The 16,947-nt window shown below is 37.0% G+C and overlaps 1 protein-coding gene across 3 annotated transcripts in view; it reads left to right on the plus strand.

The window, feature by feature from the left end:
• LOC135324665 (single-stranded DNA-binding protein 2) overlaps window positions 1-16,947 on the plus strand; it is a 193,657-nt gene that overhangs the window by 167,807 nt on the left and 8,903 nt on the right. For 2 of the 3 annotated variants that reach the window (XM_064501385.1, XM_064501386.1), the window contains 5 exons: window positions 3,946-4,000; window positions 7,243-7,313; window positions 8,606-8,684; window positions 11,743-11,771; window positions 16,728-16,826. In XM_064501385.1, the coding sequence (XP_064357455.1) occupies window positions 3,946-4,000; window positions 7,243-7,313; window positions 8,606-8,684; window positions 11,743-11,771; window positions 16,728-16,826 (333 nt within the window). The remainder of the gene's footprint in view (window positions 1-3,945; window positions 4,001-7,242; window positions 7,314-8,605; window positions 8,685-11,742; window positions 11,772-16,727; window positions 16,827-16,947) is intronic. The other variant, XM_064501387.1, reaches the window with a different exon arrangement.

Raw genomic sequence — 16,947 nt, forward strand, 5'->3', positions numbered from 1 at the left:
ATCAACAAAATAGTTTCTGTTGGAGTACATACTGCTGGTTTTTGTCTGTATCCCAAGAGATTACGTTTTGTTTCTTCATTTACCATGTTTTTTTTGTGTGGTTGTTATTCTTGTACTTTGATTATTTGTGCTTCTGATGTATCCTTTCTAAGGGATATTGTTTCATGGTTGTATCACATGTTTAGTGCTGGAGTCAAGATGTAACGGAGGGGAGAATTATATCCTCCCCTCTGAAGACATTTGACGTTTGTCCTTTTAGTTTGCTAGTTTTTGGATTCCAAACTTCTGTTTGTGGGTCAGGTTCCAGTAGACTTTTCTTTTGACATTTCATGTTTTATCACCTGAAGATTAGACAACTGCACTGTAAGGCTTAAATCAGCATAAAACCTGAAGCTAGTCCAGAATGTGGAAATAGCAGGGCTTTCACCAAGAGGGCAATATACCAGTGTTTTTGATCTATCTGGGCTACTTACAGTTTTCTTTTACTTTCAGTCTACATCAGAGAGGTGATCCTGTACAGCTAGTGCTGAATTGAGATAAAGTTTTCAAGGATGACCTTGTCTTATTTAAATAGCTATTTCTTTTGTCTCTTATTCAGACAGTCACCTGCTAAAAGGATTGCATTTCTCATAGGGGTCCATAGTTCTAGAACTCATTTGCCACATGTTTAGTGGAAACAGTCTAAATCTGCTGATCTTCAAACCAGTTATTTTAATGAAGAACTTTGGAAAGGTCTCGCTACTGGGAGAAGAATATTCTTTGTTGGTTTTGCCACAGACATTAGTGATCAGTTATTACTGCAGATTTTGAAGATATTTTTTGGAATGTTTGACTTCATATTCTGTTTTTTGAGAAGCATGAAGGCCTGAGAAATTAGAAAAAGAGACACTGTAGAAGTTTATTTTAAAGAGGCAAACCTAAGTAAAGTGTGTGTTGTAGTGGAGGACTCTCTTGCTATATTTACATCAAGCCAAAAGGCAGCCGGGATGAATGATTGTGACAAAAAGGGCATCACCATAATTGGATGTAGAGATATAGAGGAGGAGGAGTAAGAGTAAAGAGGTAATTTTACCTTTTCCAGGGACAATGATAAGCCTGATACTGGAATGTTGCATCTAACTGGAACTTTGAAGGGAAATTAAAATATATCCAAAGATGCAAAAGAGGCACACAAAAGATTCAAATACCAGAGAAAATGCCTGAGCCTCTGAACAGATGTGTTCTGTGAGCTTCAAGCTCCACAGGGGGAGAGAGGGGGACAGTGCTGTCTAATTTCTTATCCCCACTCTTCTGTTGAAGTTTACCACTCCATCAGGTCTGCCATTGGACTTGCTTGGATGAGTAACCCTTTTCATTCAAAAAAATTGAAGTTGATGTGAGCAGTTGGAGAACCGGGTCCTTGCTGAAGTGGTTTAGTTCGCCTGCACGAGGTTAAGGGACGTTGACACATGAAGCTGCAAGCAGAGCTGAGGCTGTTTTCAGCAGGGCATAATGGTGGAGCAGCTGGGGTGGGCCAGGGGTTGAAGACTTCTTTTGCCAGCACAGGTGCTTGCACGGCACGTATCTTGCCTGCACTCTCACAGGCTTAAGAAAGGCTCACCACTTTTTTGGAAAGCAGAAGACATGAATGCCAGCCCTGCAAACAGTTACATAAGCAAAACTGAGGGGCAGTGACTTCCAAAAAAGGGAGCAGAAGCAAGGGTTTGGGGGCAGATTATGGGCTGGGGAGCTCTGGGATCAGCTTTTCAGCCAAAGGATTCATGATGTAGAACTACATGCTTAGAAAGCTTGGTCTGATTAGTTTATCAGACAGGTTTGGGGAAATTATTTTAATTGCATATAAATACATTCTCAGGAAAAATATACTTGATACCAAGAAGCTTACTAATAGAGGAATGACAGCTAATATAAATTAAAAATTAGATGCAAATATTAATAGTGCAGATAATTAGCCTTTGCAATAAATCACCAGTTAGTGGTTTCTACATCTCTTGATATCATTCTGGAAAATATAGTTAGTAAGCTTAGTGCACAAGTACATGGATAAAATGTCATAGCCTGTGATACCCAAAAGGTCAGACTATGTAATCTAAAGGTCCGTTTTGAATTTAGAGACTATAATTCTGCAACAGAAATGGAGAAATTTTTCATTGCTGAGGGCTGAATAGGCCTTTCAAACACTTGGTAAAAACAATCTTAACACATTTATTACTGATCCAATTATAATTTCAGAGGAAAAAATGCTATGGAGCTTCTGGCAGTATGAAATGAAGCTGTGACTATGCCTTGACTTGTATAACGTGATCTGTGGGTTGCAAGGTGAAGCAAGCCTTATTTCTAACCTATTTTAAAAGGGATACTCAGTGATCTTGCTTAGTTCACAATAAAGGGGAAGCACAAGATGAAGAACTGGTAGGTGGTGTTATGTATAAGGGCATAGAGCTGTATATATGTTGATTGACTGCTGCTGCTGCTACTACTGGGTAAAAGATTGCTCTTTTATCTACAATCAACTGATAGTTAATCACTGACTGGGAGATGGGGGTGCTTCCCCCTGAAGTGTTATATATTTTACTTGCATGAACCTGGGGAGGAGTGCTATCAGTCAGAAAGCTGCTACAATACTGATTTTAATTGTCTGAAAATAGTGTTCACTAGTGTATTACTGCTAGATGTTTTGTAAGAAATGTTATTTTTAGTAGGCCATTGAGAAACAGTGTCTATTGTTTAATTCCAAAACTTCTCTGCCTCCTTCCAGAATATTTCAGTGAATATATATTATGGCAAATCTCAGCAATGTCCTTTTAAACATACAGGAGTAGTCAAACCTTTATATTCAGTGCTATTGAAAAAAAATCTCTGTTTGAAAAGATAAATCTGCTATTTTTACATAAGACAAAAGATGTAAAATATAATGAAAGTCATATAGCAATGAAAATCTTCTTTTGTGAGCAAACTCCATAGTTTCTATTATGGAAAATGTGGGGGGATCAGTTTATTTATTGACATTAGAACATTTTTATCAAACTGTAAGAAGGTAGTTTTTCCTGTTACTTCAAAATATTAATGGATCTACAAATGTAGGAAGCAAGAAGTTATGATTCAGTTCTTACTAAACTATTAGGATGTTTAGAATAAAATTGTTTGAGGCATTTTTAAAGAACCTTAAAAAGCTGGTTTAACAACCAGAGCAGTCTGTGTACAATGTTTATTCATAAACAGACTTGTAACACAGAAATACCTGAAACTAAGAAAATAGAAGTTCTGTGAATTTTTTTGTTTTTTGTTTTCTATGATTTAGCGCTGTAGGCAAGTGATATGACTATATCCAAATTTGGCAGCTGGCATCATCCTAACACTTTTTTATTCTTTGTTGTTAGTTTGTGAATGAATTATATCTACAGATACTATAAAAGAGAATTGTAGAATATTATAAAGACTGAATTAAGATTGCCAGGGCATCAAGATACCGAGTCTGCCTAAAAGAGAAAACTTTCTTTAGATGACTAGTCTCTTATGTACCCATAAGACATCTCCTTATTTTATGCTTTGCAAGCACTGTTATGCTGCCATTAATGTGTGGACAGAGGAAAACCAGTGGTAACAAAAGTGGGTTGAGGGAATTAAATACAATTGTCTTATGCCCTTATCCAAGTGTCCTTCTTGTCTGACTCATGGCATGATTCAATGTTCTTGACTAATGGATCTTCTTGGATCGCTAGATCTACATATACCAGAACTCTGTGCCAGAGCCTGCTGACCAACAACGTTGTCTTAATCTTTTAATGGGTTGTTTTGTTAGCTTATCAGAAAATGTGCATGTTTTTACTAGAGTAACTCATGACATTTATGATGCTTTTTTTTTTTTTCATTTGTGCTGTATTCACTCTTTACTGTGGTATATTTTTTCCTTTCATGCTAACTGATAATTTCTACCCACTCTAGGGTCCTCCGGGAGGTGGAGGGCCACCAGGAACACCCATCATGCCTAGTCCAGCAGGTATTGAAATATACTCAGAAAAAAATAAAAGCAAATTATTAAGGGTTTTAGGAAGTACACAAATTCCTTTTTTTCAGATTTTTCTATGCTATTAATGCAGACAAATGGATAGATCCAATTTATATACATTTTTCAGCAAGGAGCAGCTAATGAAAAGGTATTAGTTTCGTACTTTCTGTATCAGTTTTTCTCAATGCTCTTTCACTCTCTTTCTCTCCCTGCTATGTTGCAGAGATATAAAGCATTGTACTGTGTCTCTGTAGTTCAAAGCAATTCATATCTCTGGCACTTGACCCCATCTTTTCTTGCATTATTTTAGCAATAGCAAGGAAAAAAAGAAAGAAAAAAAGAAAGAAGATGGAATATGTATTTGTTTCTGTTCATATCCTTTAGGGCAATTCCACCAGTTCGGAAATCAGGAAATTTCTGAATCCTGTGCAAGTTCCCCTGTAATATCCTATGGGATAGACCTGATCAATGTATAGCTCTTGAGCTACATATGAATCACAAGCATGACTGCATCCTCTGGCTATGTCATCTGACTGACAGCAGGATAGTGCTGGACAATTGCTCTGCTCTGTCCTGCAATGGAGGAGTAAGGCCCCAGAGGAACGATTGTCATGTCCTGCTTGTGATCTGTTCCTAGCACTTCACTGCTGCATTGTTTCTCCCAGTTTCATGATCTGTGCCTTGGAATTCTGGCCACAGGGAGAATTTGGCCGTCCGGAAGACTGGCACCATTCCTGTTCAAGTTTAAAGAATCAAGGAGGAGGGAGGATTCAGGACAGTTAACTAGATTCTCAAGGCTCAGAGTTGGTCAGCTAGATGCAAGTATCTCCCTCCATCAGTGTTGTGCAACGTATCTGACATGAAGGAGGAACTGCAAGACTGGGAGCATGCTCTTCTCCCATGGATAGCATCAGAAATGTGTTGAAAAGAAACTAATTACATCTTATGTAACACAGTATTCAGTAAATATTTGGGCTCCTTTTGGCCAACATCTGTCTCTGTAACACACTTTCACCAGCTAACAGGGACCTTTTCCTACATGTTCTTGCTGTCCTTTGCAGCACAAGAAGGTAGGGGAAGTTTCCTAACTTCCTGTGAAAACTTCTTGCACCACTGTAGTCTTCATTAAATACAATTCCAGAGCTTTAAAAATGCAGCTTGAGATAAAGAGTAGGGCTTCCTTGTTCATATAATTAGTGAAAAAAATAATGTGAGCTGGCAGTTAAAGGCTAAAATCTCTTTTAACACAGAAACAAACCCATAAAGAGCCTGCACTTTTAAAAACAATCAGCACTGCAGTTACGTCATGTGTAAGTTCTCTGTGTGCGCTCTGAATAAAGCTTCTGTTGAGGAATTGTTTCCATTTTCAATTAAGGAAATTCTAAGGTGTTTTAAGGCTTCTGTTTTCCAAAGTATAAAAACACTTACGCGTTGGCCATCTGAGAATTTTGCAAAGGTAGCCTCACTCACCTCTGAAAAAAAACCCTTCCAGCTCTGAATGTTCCCATGGCCTAGTCAACCTCTATGTATTTTTTACAAAAGCCAATAGAACACAGGGATGTGTTTCTCTGTGGAGAGCCAGAGAGCCAGATTCAAAGGGATCTGTAGTCAAATAACTTATCGTCTGCCTCCTCGAACATGAAAAATAACTTCTTATATGCTAATTTTACTTTTTCCAACTTTAGGCTAAAAGCTTTTGGTTTCCCTCCTCTTCAGACAGTATATTTGAATGTTCCAGGGATGCATAGTTCTCTGTATATAGTGGAATTATTTACTCACCACGGTTAATGCTTAGAAAACTATATCAGAAAGGTAAAGGAATAGTCAATGACCATTATTTTAACTGCCCTGTGAATGCACAGATAATACATTCTTGCATGCAGTCAGGCTGCAATCCCACTTTCAAGACTTCAGTCTGATCTAGGTTTTCTTGCTTTCACTAGTTCTGACTCAAAATTCCCCCATCACCTTGTCTTGGAAAAAGATTTGCAGCTCAGCAGTGTTTTGTGCGTTGTTAAGCTTAAAACTCATGGTTCAAAGTGATGGAATGGTCTTTTAGAGGAACTAGGTATTGAGCTACTTAGCTATTCTTTTACTCTTTTTGCAGACACTATAGAAGTACTGTTTTTCCAGAGTTGCCTATAATTTTTAAAGATATGCGGTCCCCTTAGGGATTTATGTAGACATTTCTGAGGTCATTTTCTGCTCAGTAAACTTTGTTGTTACATGGCCTATCTCTTGTCAAGTTCCCTTGTGAAAGGTTTTTTGCCTAATTTGTCTATTGATCTGCTGCATTTTTTGCCTTCTCCTTCTTACAAATATTGATGAGGGATATTAAGACTTTGTGCATGTGTTAGTGGCAGGCATTGGTTTCTTCTGCGTTCAACCAGGAGAGTTAAGTGGGTTGTATTCTATATGTCTTGTTAGTTACACCTTGCATTTCAACTCTGGAGGTGCTCCAGTTTGAAAGTTCACGTACAGTGATTGGAGAAAAAGGACATATCTCTCCTCCAGTTCTGTGAGCTAATCCCAGGCTAAGAAGCAATATAGCTCTGTCGATGTCTGGTAAGGCCCAGTAAAAGTCTTCGCAGAACTTACTAGCTTAGACATCACACTGTGCCAACATGATTTTGTTGGTTTTGGACTTGGGCCAGTTTTGAAGCATTGCACCACACTGTACCATGAAGATATATCAGCTAACACTGTCTTTTGCACAGTATTCCACGGAATAGTTAGATATATCCAAAATCTAGTAGGCTGACACAGATGAGAACAAAAGATTTTCATTGGCTGTACAAACGTGAAGTCTGTATAATTAGAAGCTATTTATCGGTTATTACAGATGGAAAACAAATTACAGAAAGTATTTATAAGACAGAAACTCCTATTTTATAGACAATATTGAAGATGAGTGAAGTAATTTAGAACTCCAGGAAAAAGGGTTTAAGGAATTAAATAGTTACAGATACTTGGTGATTTATAAACCTTTTAACAGTCAAGCATAAAACTAGAGTCTAGAAGTAGTCACCTAGGGACCATTGCAATTATTTCTTTTCATAGTTATGTTGTGTGGTAGAAATAGATAGCAAGGGAATGAAATCTTCCATTATATTGCCACTGTGTATCAGTGATTCAGGCGTAGAAATAATATGAACAAAATGACAAGAAATGTATTAGGTGAATAGTTTTATTGAAAGGTATATATTAGCACTTAAAATAATCTCTTATTACAGATTCAACCAACTCTGGAGACAACATGTACACTTTAATGAATGCAGTACCACCTGGACCCAACAGACCTAATGTAAATATAAATCTAGTAATATCTTTTTAAATTTTACAGCCTTGTTTTATCCAAACTACTACATTTCCATGACATATGACTAAGTTTTCCATTTTAATGGGTGACACATAAGTTGCTTACCCCCATCATGTCCTTTTTAGTGCTTTTAATGCTTTTCAAATCAGTCGTGCCAATACATACAAAATAATCATTGGGGCCTATTTTTCTACAACGATAAGACCTTAAAAACATGCTCATGTGAATCTTGGAGATGACTTAGTTTGTCACACTGCAGTGCAATAGACTTCTGTACAGTATGACCATCCTAGGAGCTGCCATCAAACATTAGCTTCTGCAGGATTTAAACTTTCATTATAAAAAAGTCTCTGCTGCTGAAGAGATTGATGCAAACCATTCAAAGTGGCCCAGTGTTATGTTGCCCTGCCACTCCATGAAAAGTGATAGAATCAATACCTGTAAGAAGAAATAAACTTCCCCATTCATCCAAGTAGGGTGTTAAGAATGAAAGATAATGATAACATTTAAGTATTTGCCTCATTAACTACTCTACTGGTGACTCTTTCAGGCAAACTTCAGCAATTCTAGAAATGACAAAAATCTAGATTCGTAGAGTTTGTTTCTTTTCTCATTTCTTTCTATGCCTTCAGTTAAGTTGTACTTTTCTGATTACTACCATATTTTGCCGAACTACAGTCCATGTTTTGGGCCTTTTGAAAAAAGGCCAGTAGGACCTTAAGAATCTGGATATTTGGATATTGCTAAATCAGTGAATTTAGCAAATGCAGTATAATGCTAATGCCTTAAAGTTTTTGCACTAGATTTAAAGTTAATATCTCAAATCTCACAGAAACTGTTCATATTGCAAAGGTAATGCAGGTAATGCAGAGTACTCTGTCAGTATAGGCAGGGTGGGATTTGAAAACAATTAATCATCTACTCATAGAAGTGAGTAGTAAAATTATCTTCAACTTCAATGGGAGTATAGTGAGGTCAGCACTAACATATTTGAAAATCACACACAAAGTATTAAGGTATATCATAAATCATTCCTAAGTCATATGCCTGCCTATACAGATGAGTTTCTCCAAAAATCACGAGGATAACATTGGAAAAAGTAAACAAAAACAATAACACTTTTTGCAGTCTTCACTGTCACTTCACTTTCACATACAGAGATGGAGCTGTGCATTTTTCCTTTGCTATTTTTTCTGAAAAATATTTTCTTTTTGTTAGATTATCTACAATAAATTTGTACAGTAACACCAGTTTTTAATGTCTGATCCTTTTTATAGTTTCCAATGGGGCCAGGGTCAGATGGACCTATGAGTGGACTGGGTGGAATGGATTCACATCATATGAATGGATCATTAGGTAATGATAGTAAATACTATGAACATTGTGAATTTTCAATGACCAGTGCCATTTTCTATGACTAGTTCTCTGAATTATGTGGAAGACTGTATGTAAAAATCTTTTAGACACTAAAAAGCTGTATATACATCAAAAAGAAATACTAAGATACCTTTTAAGCATATGAATTGGTATATATAATGCATCTCCGGAAGAAAATTACTGAATGTTATTTATATAACAGAATATAATTTTAAACCAGTTGACTAAAGCTACTCTAAAGCTATACCATCACAATAATATAGAAGCGATGGCATAAGACCCTTTTCTCCTTACTTCTCTTCCTCTTTCGAAAACTTGAGAAGGTGTCTTTGTGACATGCTGGTGCAAGTTCTTACCAAGTATATGGAAGTAAGTTATTACATATATTGACCTATGTGTTAAGCTTTTGTAATCCCAACAATCTAATGTCACTTGTTCTAACATTAGCCTTCTGCCTCTTAAGTGTTAGTTTTATTATTCCCTCCCCATGAGCAGCTTCAGGCATAGTGATTTAACACACCAAGAAAGAAGATGCATTCTTGTCAGGGTAGGCAGAGGCAGGAAGAAGACTGTACTGTTTGACTTTTGACACTATGATTTTTGAAGGACTCCTACCTAAGGGAGAAGCCTTTCACAGTTCTATAAAACATGCACTGCTTTATCCTCTGACTAGCCTAGTAAACTTTTTTTCTTACTCTTTGCTGGAAGGGTGATAGACACTTGAAAGGGATTTGAGTGACAAGCTGCAACTCAATAAATTGCATTTAAGCCTTCCTCTTCCTTACCGGCAAGATAAATAAATACTTTGTGTTTGTTTGTGCTTGTAGCATAACACCAGGCCAGTGACTTGCAATACAGCTTCCATGTTCTGTTCTTTACTTCTACCTGCACCAAGGAGTGTGGGTCATACAGGCAACAACAAGGGGAAACTTAGTCTGCAAAGACTTCTGATCTCTTTCCTCTTCTATCTCCATTTCCCACCAGCAAGGTTCTCTTTTACATCTGGGAGCTGGCCTTATGCATCCACAGGGCACCAGCAACACTCTGCTAAATAGCATTTTCCTTTATGGGGAAAAACTCAAGCAAGCTACATATATGATGGGCATGCACAAGCCAAGCTGCCACAGTTCCCCTTGCTTCTATCCCTGAAGAAAAGCTCTATCATCTTGCCAGCACAGACACAGACCAACTTAAATTCCATACTACAGTTAGCACCTTTTGTTCCATATTGCCATGGTGGGTGAAAAGTTACCACAGTTATAGCCCAGGAGTTGGAGGTTATGAGACAAGATGTATATTCAGGTAAGAACGAGGGAGAAATTGGAAAAGGCTGTGACAAGATGAGGAAAAAAAACCTTAAAGGACAGACCATCAAACCTCATTTAACAGACATATTCTGAGCAACAGAACAGTCTTCCTTCTGGGAAAGCAGGTCTCTGAAATTCCCAGATTACTTTGCATAAGGCCATCTTGTGACTTTATAGCCTTTTTTATTACATATTACAATCCTAAAATTGGTTGCTGCTTTAATTAATAACGATGCACATTATTTTGAAGCAAATGAAAAACTTTATAAAAGTTAATCCCATCTTTTTTTGTCACTTCTTATAGCCTGAGAATTATTTCTTAGCTAAAGGAAAAATTACAATTGAAAGTTACAGAAGGATTCTATGTCTATCTAGCATTTGGTTAGCTATTTTCTGTAGTGAAAATAATTACACGTTTAGTCAAATTAACTACAACTGTTTTCTAAGGTTAGTTTCATTTCTAGAATGGAACCTGTGTTCTTTTAGGGGTGTAGGACTGGAAGAGATCTGCTGCATTTCATTCCATGCCGTAGTAGGCAGCTATGTCACATAATCACAACTACAGATTGGTCAAGCTCTATCTTGAACACTTCTAGCTTCTTTGCCCACAACCCTTCTACTGGATATCTGTTCACAGCTTTTATGGTTAGAAAGAAATCTTATTTCCACCAAAATTTATCCATTTGTCCATCACAAAATGACACTTCTTCTTCCTAGTGTTTATGTATCTGGAGTACTTATAGAGAGAAATCATATTCCTTCTCAGCTTTAATTTGCCTTGCTAAGTATACCAAGCTATTTCAGTCTCCTCCCACAACTCCATTTTCTTGATTGTTTTTCTCTGACACTCTTACAGTTTGAATTTGTCTTCCCTGAAAATAAGTGACCAGAATTGTTTACTGTCTGTTACTGCTAGAAATGCTTTTCTTGATACATCCATCCTAAAATTACATTTCCTTTATTCTTGGCTTCACCCCAGTGAGAGCTACAGCATATGAGAAAAATTCTTTTTGCTAGTCTTGCACACATTATATTGAGTTTTATTTGGTTTCTATTACTCTATTTCTTCTTAGAATCACCTACTTTCTTCCAAAATAAATTATTATCATCAGTATTTGTACTGCATCCGAAGCTGATGTCATTTCAGTCAATTTCAGTAGTAGGCTTCTGGTTTTGGGGGCAGAGACACTGATGAAATACCCCCCCAGCTGATCCTGGAGATACTCCACTAGCAGTCTTCTAGGGAGTTTTGGATAGCTAAAGTTAAAAATGATGGTTGTTTTTCTCTGGAACATTATCTTTTATTAGTTATCCATGATTTTACTTTTTTTCTCAACCTGAAGCAATGTTTCCCTCAGGTGTATGTACCCAAAATGAACTGCAGTAGCTGTGCCCCCTGTACCCTACCGTGGCTAGAGAATAGGGAGGTTGAACATACCCCTTTTTCAGCTGTGCCAGGCTGTCTCATCCTAAAAGATGCCATTGAAGGAGCTGATACAGATCAGAACTGTATCCTTTTTGCGCTAGGTGTGTACACAGAGAAAGAACGACCATTATTCAATACTGACTGTAAACTTCCTGAGAGAGACAGTGGGATGGAAGAGAGTTCAAGCATGGTTATGTTTTAACATATTGCTGTTAAACTGTGTTTTTAAATATGGTAATATCATAGATATCATAGATTAGTTTCAGCTCAAAACTAATTGAATAATTATCTGTTTTAATTTAAGGCTCAGGAGACATGGACAGTATTTCCAAAGTGAGTATCTAATAAAATATTCAGAATTTTTAGAATGATATTTCACTCTAAATGCATCTTCTCATTGTCTTTGCCAAGCTTTTTGTTATATATCTACATTTTCTGCTTGTCTACTCTCTGGAGGCTGTGCAGACAGAATTAGCATTAATTGAAAGTTTAAAAACAACATCTATAATCAATAGGGAGTATAAGTAGACTTATTTCCTATCACATAATGGTGTGTGTTAATGAATGTGATTAATATATATCCAGTTCACAATCTGGTTGGTCATGTTATACTCCTCCATACTGGTAAGACAAATGAATATCGGTCTAATAATCAATTCTAGTTGAACATAAATTTGAAAAAATGTCATTAGGATGTTACTTTTATGTGCTGCGTGATTGCATGTCAACTCTGTAACACAATGTTAATATCTTAATCACTAAGTCCCTAAAAGCAAGATTAAAAAGTAGTTGCAGAAGAAGCACTGTTTTGCTATCGCAACCATTAAATAGTATATGCAATGTGAGTTTAACCTGCAGGGGGTTGCATCTGCAAAAATCATATCATGCTTGAATGTGGCATTTCTTCTGTAAAAATAAAAGCCTGCTACATCTGTGATCATTATTAATTTAGGGACTTATTCAAATAAGGAATTAATGAGCTTATTCAGTGTTGATAAAGTGGTAGAAATCTGTCCGTGTAAAACACTGTGTTTTGTACTCAGCATCTGCAGATGTAACTGACGGAAACTAGCAAAAATACAACTAAAACGATCTCCCTGCATTTTTGTGCTTTTGATCTGTAAATACAGAAATTGATGGAGGGGTTGTTACAGTTAAAATTTTATAACCCATTCATTTGAAATTACTGTAACAAAATTCTGATCAATTTCCAAAAGAAAAACATGACATTTTGTTTTGAATGAATTACCTGCTGACGTTTCTTGGGTGAGCCAGGACGAAGCAGCGCAGTGCCGTGGCTAAACTTTTCTCAGTACAGACTTTGCCACTTCCAATCTGCCTAAGGCCTGTTTGCACATGCTCTGGTCACACTAAGGATGTCACTGTAGATACACTCTGAGGCTCGCACTGAGATACAGTGAGATACAAACGTGTCAAAAGAGAACAAAAAATGTAAGTCTATAGATTAAAACAGAAGTTTGCAGTATGAATCTATTTAAAACACACTTTCAAATGTTCAAAAGGCAGCAATCAGTCTTCAATTAGTCATACATATTTGTATATCCAAGGTGGAGGAGGAGGAGAACCTTACACTGTTCCCCAGTTTGGTGGGGAGATGGGAGAGAGATGTAGCTTATAAAGTGCACTTGTGTACATGTGGTGTTATGCTGTGTTGTTTGTAATGAGTTTGCAGTCACTGGTGCTGGTATAGAAGACATAATCCGGCATCAGAAGAAATTCATCATAGGGCAACACAGTCCTTTTAAAATTTGATAGGTGATTTATAGCCTCAGAACAACCTTCCATGGCCTTCCCTGGAGAGCAGGACCACAGCAGTATGTCTCCTAGGTCATTTGGGGGCTATGAAGGAGCAGTATCTATAGCAATGCCTCATTTTTTAAGTTTTGAAGATCTGTAGCATGTTTGGGCCCTGTGAAGAGTAAAAAGATGGGGTGAAGTGATCATGTTGCCTTAGCTGTGCTTTGCTTAGGTGTACAGTGATTGATGCAATATAAAACTCCAGTGAGATAATAAACATACAGCACATTTTTAATAATGTCCATACTTTTTCTTCAGCTATTTATATTTTGCAAAATGCAGCATTTTCTCTTAGCTTGTCACTAAAATTATTTTTTAAAACCTGTATTCAACCCACTGATATTAAGCATCAGCATATGTGCCTACTACGAATATCAGGAACTCTAAAACCTGGATCCAAAAATTTACCTAGAAGTCTTGTAATTTGTTAGCCTTAATAAGTATATCATGGAAATCACATTTGATGCAAATCTTTTTCAAATAATTAAAAGAAAAGTGATGTTTACTTGGGCAGTAACAGTATTGTGTTGTTATACCATTATATACAATGGCTTTTAAATACTTTTTTCTGAGTAGCACTCTGCCCAGTATGCAGCCTTCATTGATGCTGGTAGGAGTGTTTGGGCAGAGTTTTGCATATAGCATTGGCAATTTCAGGTAGGTAACAGTACCTGAAGTAGTATAACCTGAGTACCTAATAGTTTTGAAACTTGACTGGAAAAGTTCTGCATGCAAGGAATAGCAGATTTCTGGGGTTTGATGCATGCAAAATTAACATGTGGCTGTCTTTCAATTTTGTACAGTTACCAGGATTGTACTTCCTCAGTCTCCCTTTATACATCACCAGCTAGTTGTGCAACTGGCTTTTTCACAAGTAGATTTTCAGATTACTAGTTAATGTGGCACAAATCGTTCACTGGAATTACCACAGTTTGGGGCATGTGGTGCTAGACACTCAAAGGCAGGCACAGGATCTTGATGGAGTAAAATACACGTTAAGAGGAGCTGATCACCTATCCCCGTGAGATGTAGAAAATTAATCCAGTCTTGGTAGAATCAGTACAGCTAACAGAATTTGTAGCTACATTTTCCAGAGGAGATTTTAATTTAATTGGCAGAATGGCAAAACATGAAGTTTTTATGAAATGGATTGAGATGGGGGAGTAAATGAACTGAAATTATGCATATTAAATAAACATTAATAACCAGTGTTTCTTGCAGTGCACATGGAATTTGTGCAGTCATCGAAGAAATACTTGCTCTGAAAAAACTCAGCTAGTGCTACAATGCTAGACCCCATACTGACCATAAAAGCAGCCCAGGGGAGTTGCTATAAAAGTGTTTATGTTTGGAATTTGAACCTTTGGGGTGCCACACTGTAGCAATTGCAGAATTTCAAAGCTTAGTACTACACAGAGCAAGATAAAATAGGGGTAAATCCCCAAGGAATGAAAAAAAAGTGTGGGACTATCATATAAAATAACTGTGACAAGGCCTTAGTGGTTTTTAAACTATATTATGTATTTGTAGATTTTCAGGCCAGAAGGGACTGATGTGATTGTCTAGTATAACTTCCTGCATAACACAGGCAACAGGACTTCCCTGAATTAATTCCTGCTTCAGGTACAATAGCTGTGGTTGAACTAAAGCAACCTGTCAGCCTTTTCCAAGTTGTGGATAAATATTTGCTATACTAACTTTGTTGTACAACAAACTTAATTTTCTGATGTTAATTAGCTACTTAAGTCTTTTAGTTGTCTTCGATGGACCCCTCACATGTTTTGCAGTGATTCATGGAGATCTGAGGATCACAGTTTGAAAACCAGTGAACTAGACTGTGAAGAAAACCAAAGGGTTAAGGCAGGGATCTTGACCCTACTCTATAAGCTGTGTCTCAGGTGCTAATTAAAACCAGTTATGCCTGCGTGGGCAGGATTACATAAGTCTACATTAATTACATAAGTCTACATTTCATCTATACTTGAAAATAAATACATCAAGCTGAACCCAGAAACATACTTGCTAATTCCAATGAAAATGGTGATCTTGCTTTGGGGGAATATGGTCAAAGCTTAACAGCAGCCTTTCAGTATCCGTGCAAAATTCTTCACTCAAAGTTTGCCCTCTTGCAGCCTTAGTTGTTGTAAGTGAAGACAGCATGCATTTATTTTCTAAGGGCAGTATATTTGTTTTTTTAAGAAGCTTCATAAATCTCATATACTAACAGAAATACTGTGTTAGCATTGTAATTGAGAATTAACATAAGAAAAAGAGAACAAATTGACTTATGGTTCTTACAGCTGTTATCATTTGATCTCTGATCAAAAGTACTGCTTTGAGGTGCATTTTGTTAGCTTCTATATGATGATATTAGGTTTGTGTTAAGTTTATTATGACATATCAAACTTTAAGCCTGCTGCATTTGTATATGTAAAGTCTCAACAGCAATATTATGTTTAAATTTTCTGGATTAAAAAAATTCAAGGGAAGAACTGTGGTAGACGTAGTAAATGTTTTAGATGAAGTTCACGATTTCACCCCTCCCCTTCCCTGACTGTTCCTTTTGCATTACAAAACTTACATTAATAGGAGTCTAACACTGATGGAAAGGGAATTATCCATGCTCCAGGCATGGTAGGGTACCACAAATCAATTTTGTAAACACACTTAACTAATTATAGTGTCTACAATAATCATGTGTTAGTTGTTGACTCTGAGGATTTTCTGGGACACTTACCTGATTTTGCACTTTCTGTAAATAACTGAATCTTGAAAATATTTTCTGAATGTTGTAGATTAAGACCCTATCACATTTTGCTCTGTGCAAGCAAATAGCAAAAGCACAGCTCCTGCCTGAAGTATTTGCAAGCCCAATCCAGTGGCTGGCTGCTATTCAGGCATCTTTTATCTAAAACTTTGTTAACTCTTTTTATCTATAAATTCTGTGTATAACTGCTCTTGGTGAATTAGCAACTCAAAATTTGAACTAGAAGCTATTTCAACAAACCAGACACCATGAACAAAGACCCCAAATACAAGCCTTGATCTGCAAAGTTCTACGTGGCGGGGATCTGTCCACATGTCTACCTTTAAGTACGTAATCTGGGCTCACATATATCAAGATACATGCTTGTGGTCTTCACTGAATTTGACTGTAGTGATTTAATGTAGTTAGAGAGCTAACTCTTATTCCTACAAAGCCATTTGTAGTTTTTCCTGACTGCAGTAGGAGAAGATGCTGGCTGTAACCCAAAAGCAAGAATTAAAGGTAAATAGTTGTTACTTCAGGGGAGGAAACACAGGTTACAATTAGTAGCTGAAACACACAGAACTCTGCAGAGCCTTCTTTCATCTTCAGAAATCCCAAGGCATTGTATGGGCACACTCCGATGCTTTGACACACGTGATGAAGCTGGGAAAGGAACTAAAATCTTCAACACTTAATCTGTATTTTAAAATCTTGTTTAACAGAACTCTCCCAGTAATATGAGCATGAGTAATCAGCCTGGCACTCCCAGGGATGACGGTGAGATGGGTGGAAACTTCCTAAACCCTTTTCAGAGTGAGAGTGTAAGTATTTCTTTAAGCAGTTTTTTATTTGGCAAACCTTTAATCTCTGGATGTTTATTTAAAAAAGAAAAAGAACAAACAATTTGGTAGTATACCTTTATTGCAGTGCTTTGCCTTTTGT

The sequence above is a fragment of the Dromaius novaehollandiae genome, chromosome Z, assembly GCF_036370855.1.
Source record: "Dromaius novaehollandiae isolate bDroNov1 chromosome Z, bDroNov1.hap1, whole genome shotgun sequence".
NCBI classification, from domain to species: domain Eukaryota; kingdom Metazoa; phylum Chordata; class Aves; order Casuariiformes; family Dromaiidae; genus Dromaius; species Dromaius novaehollandiae.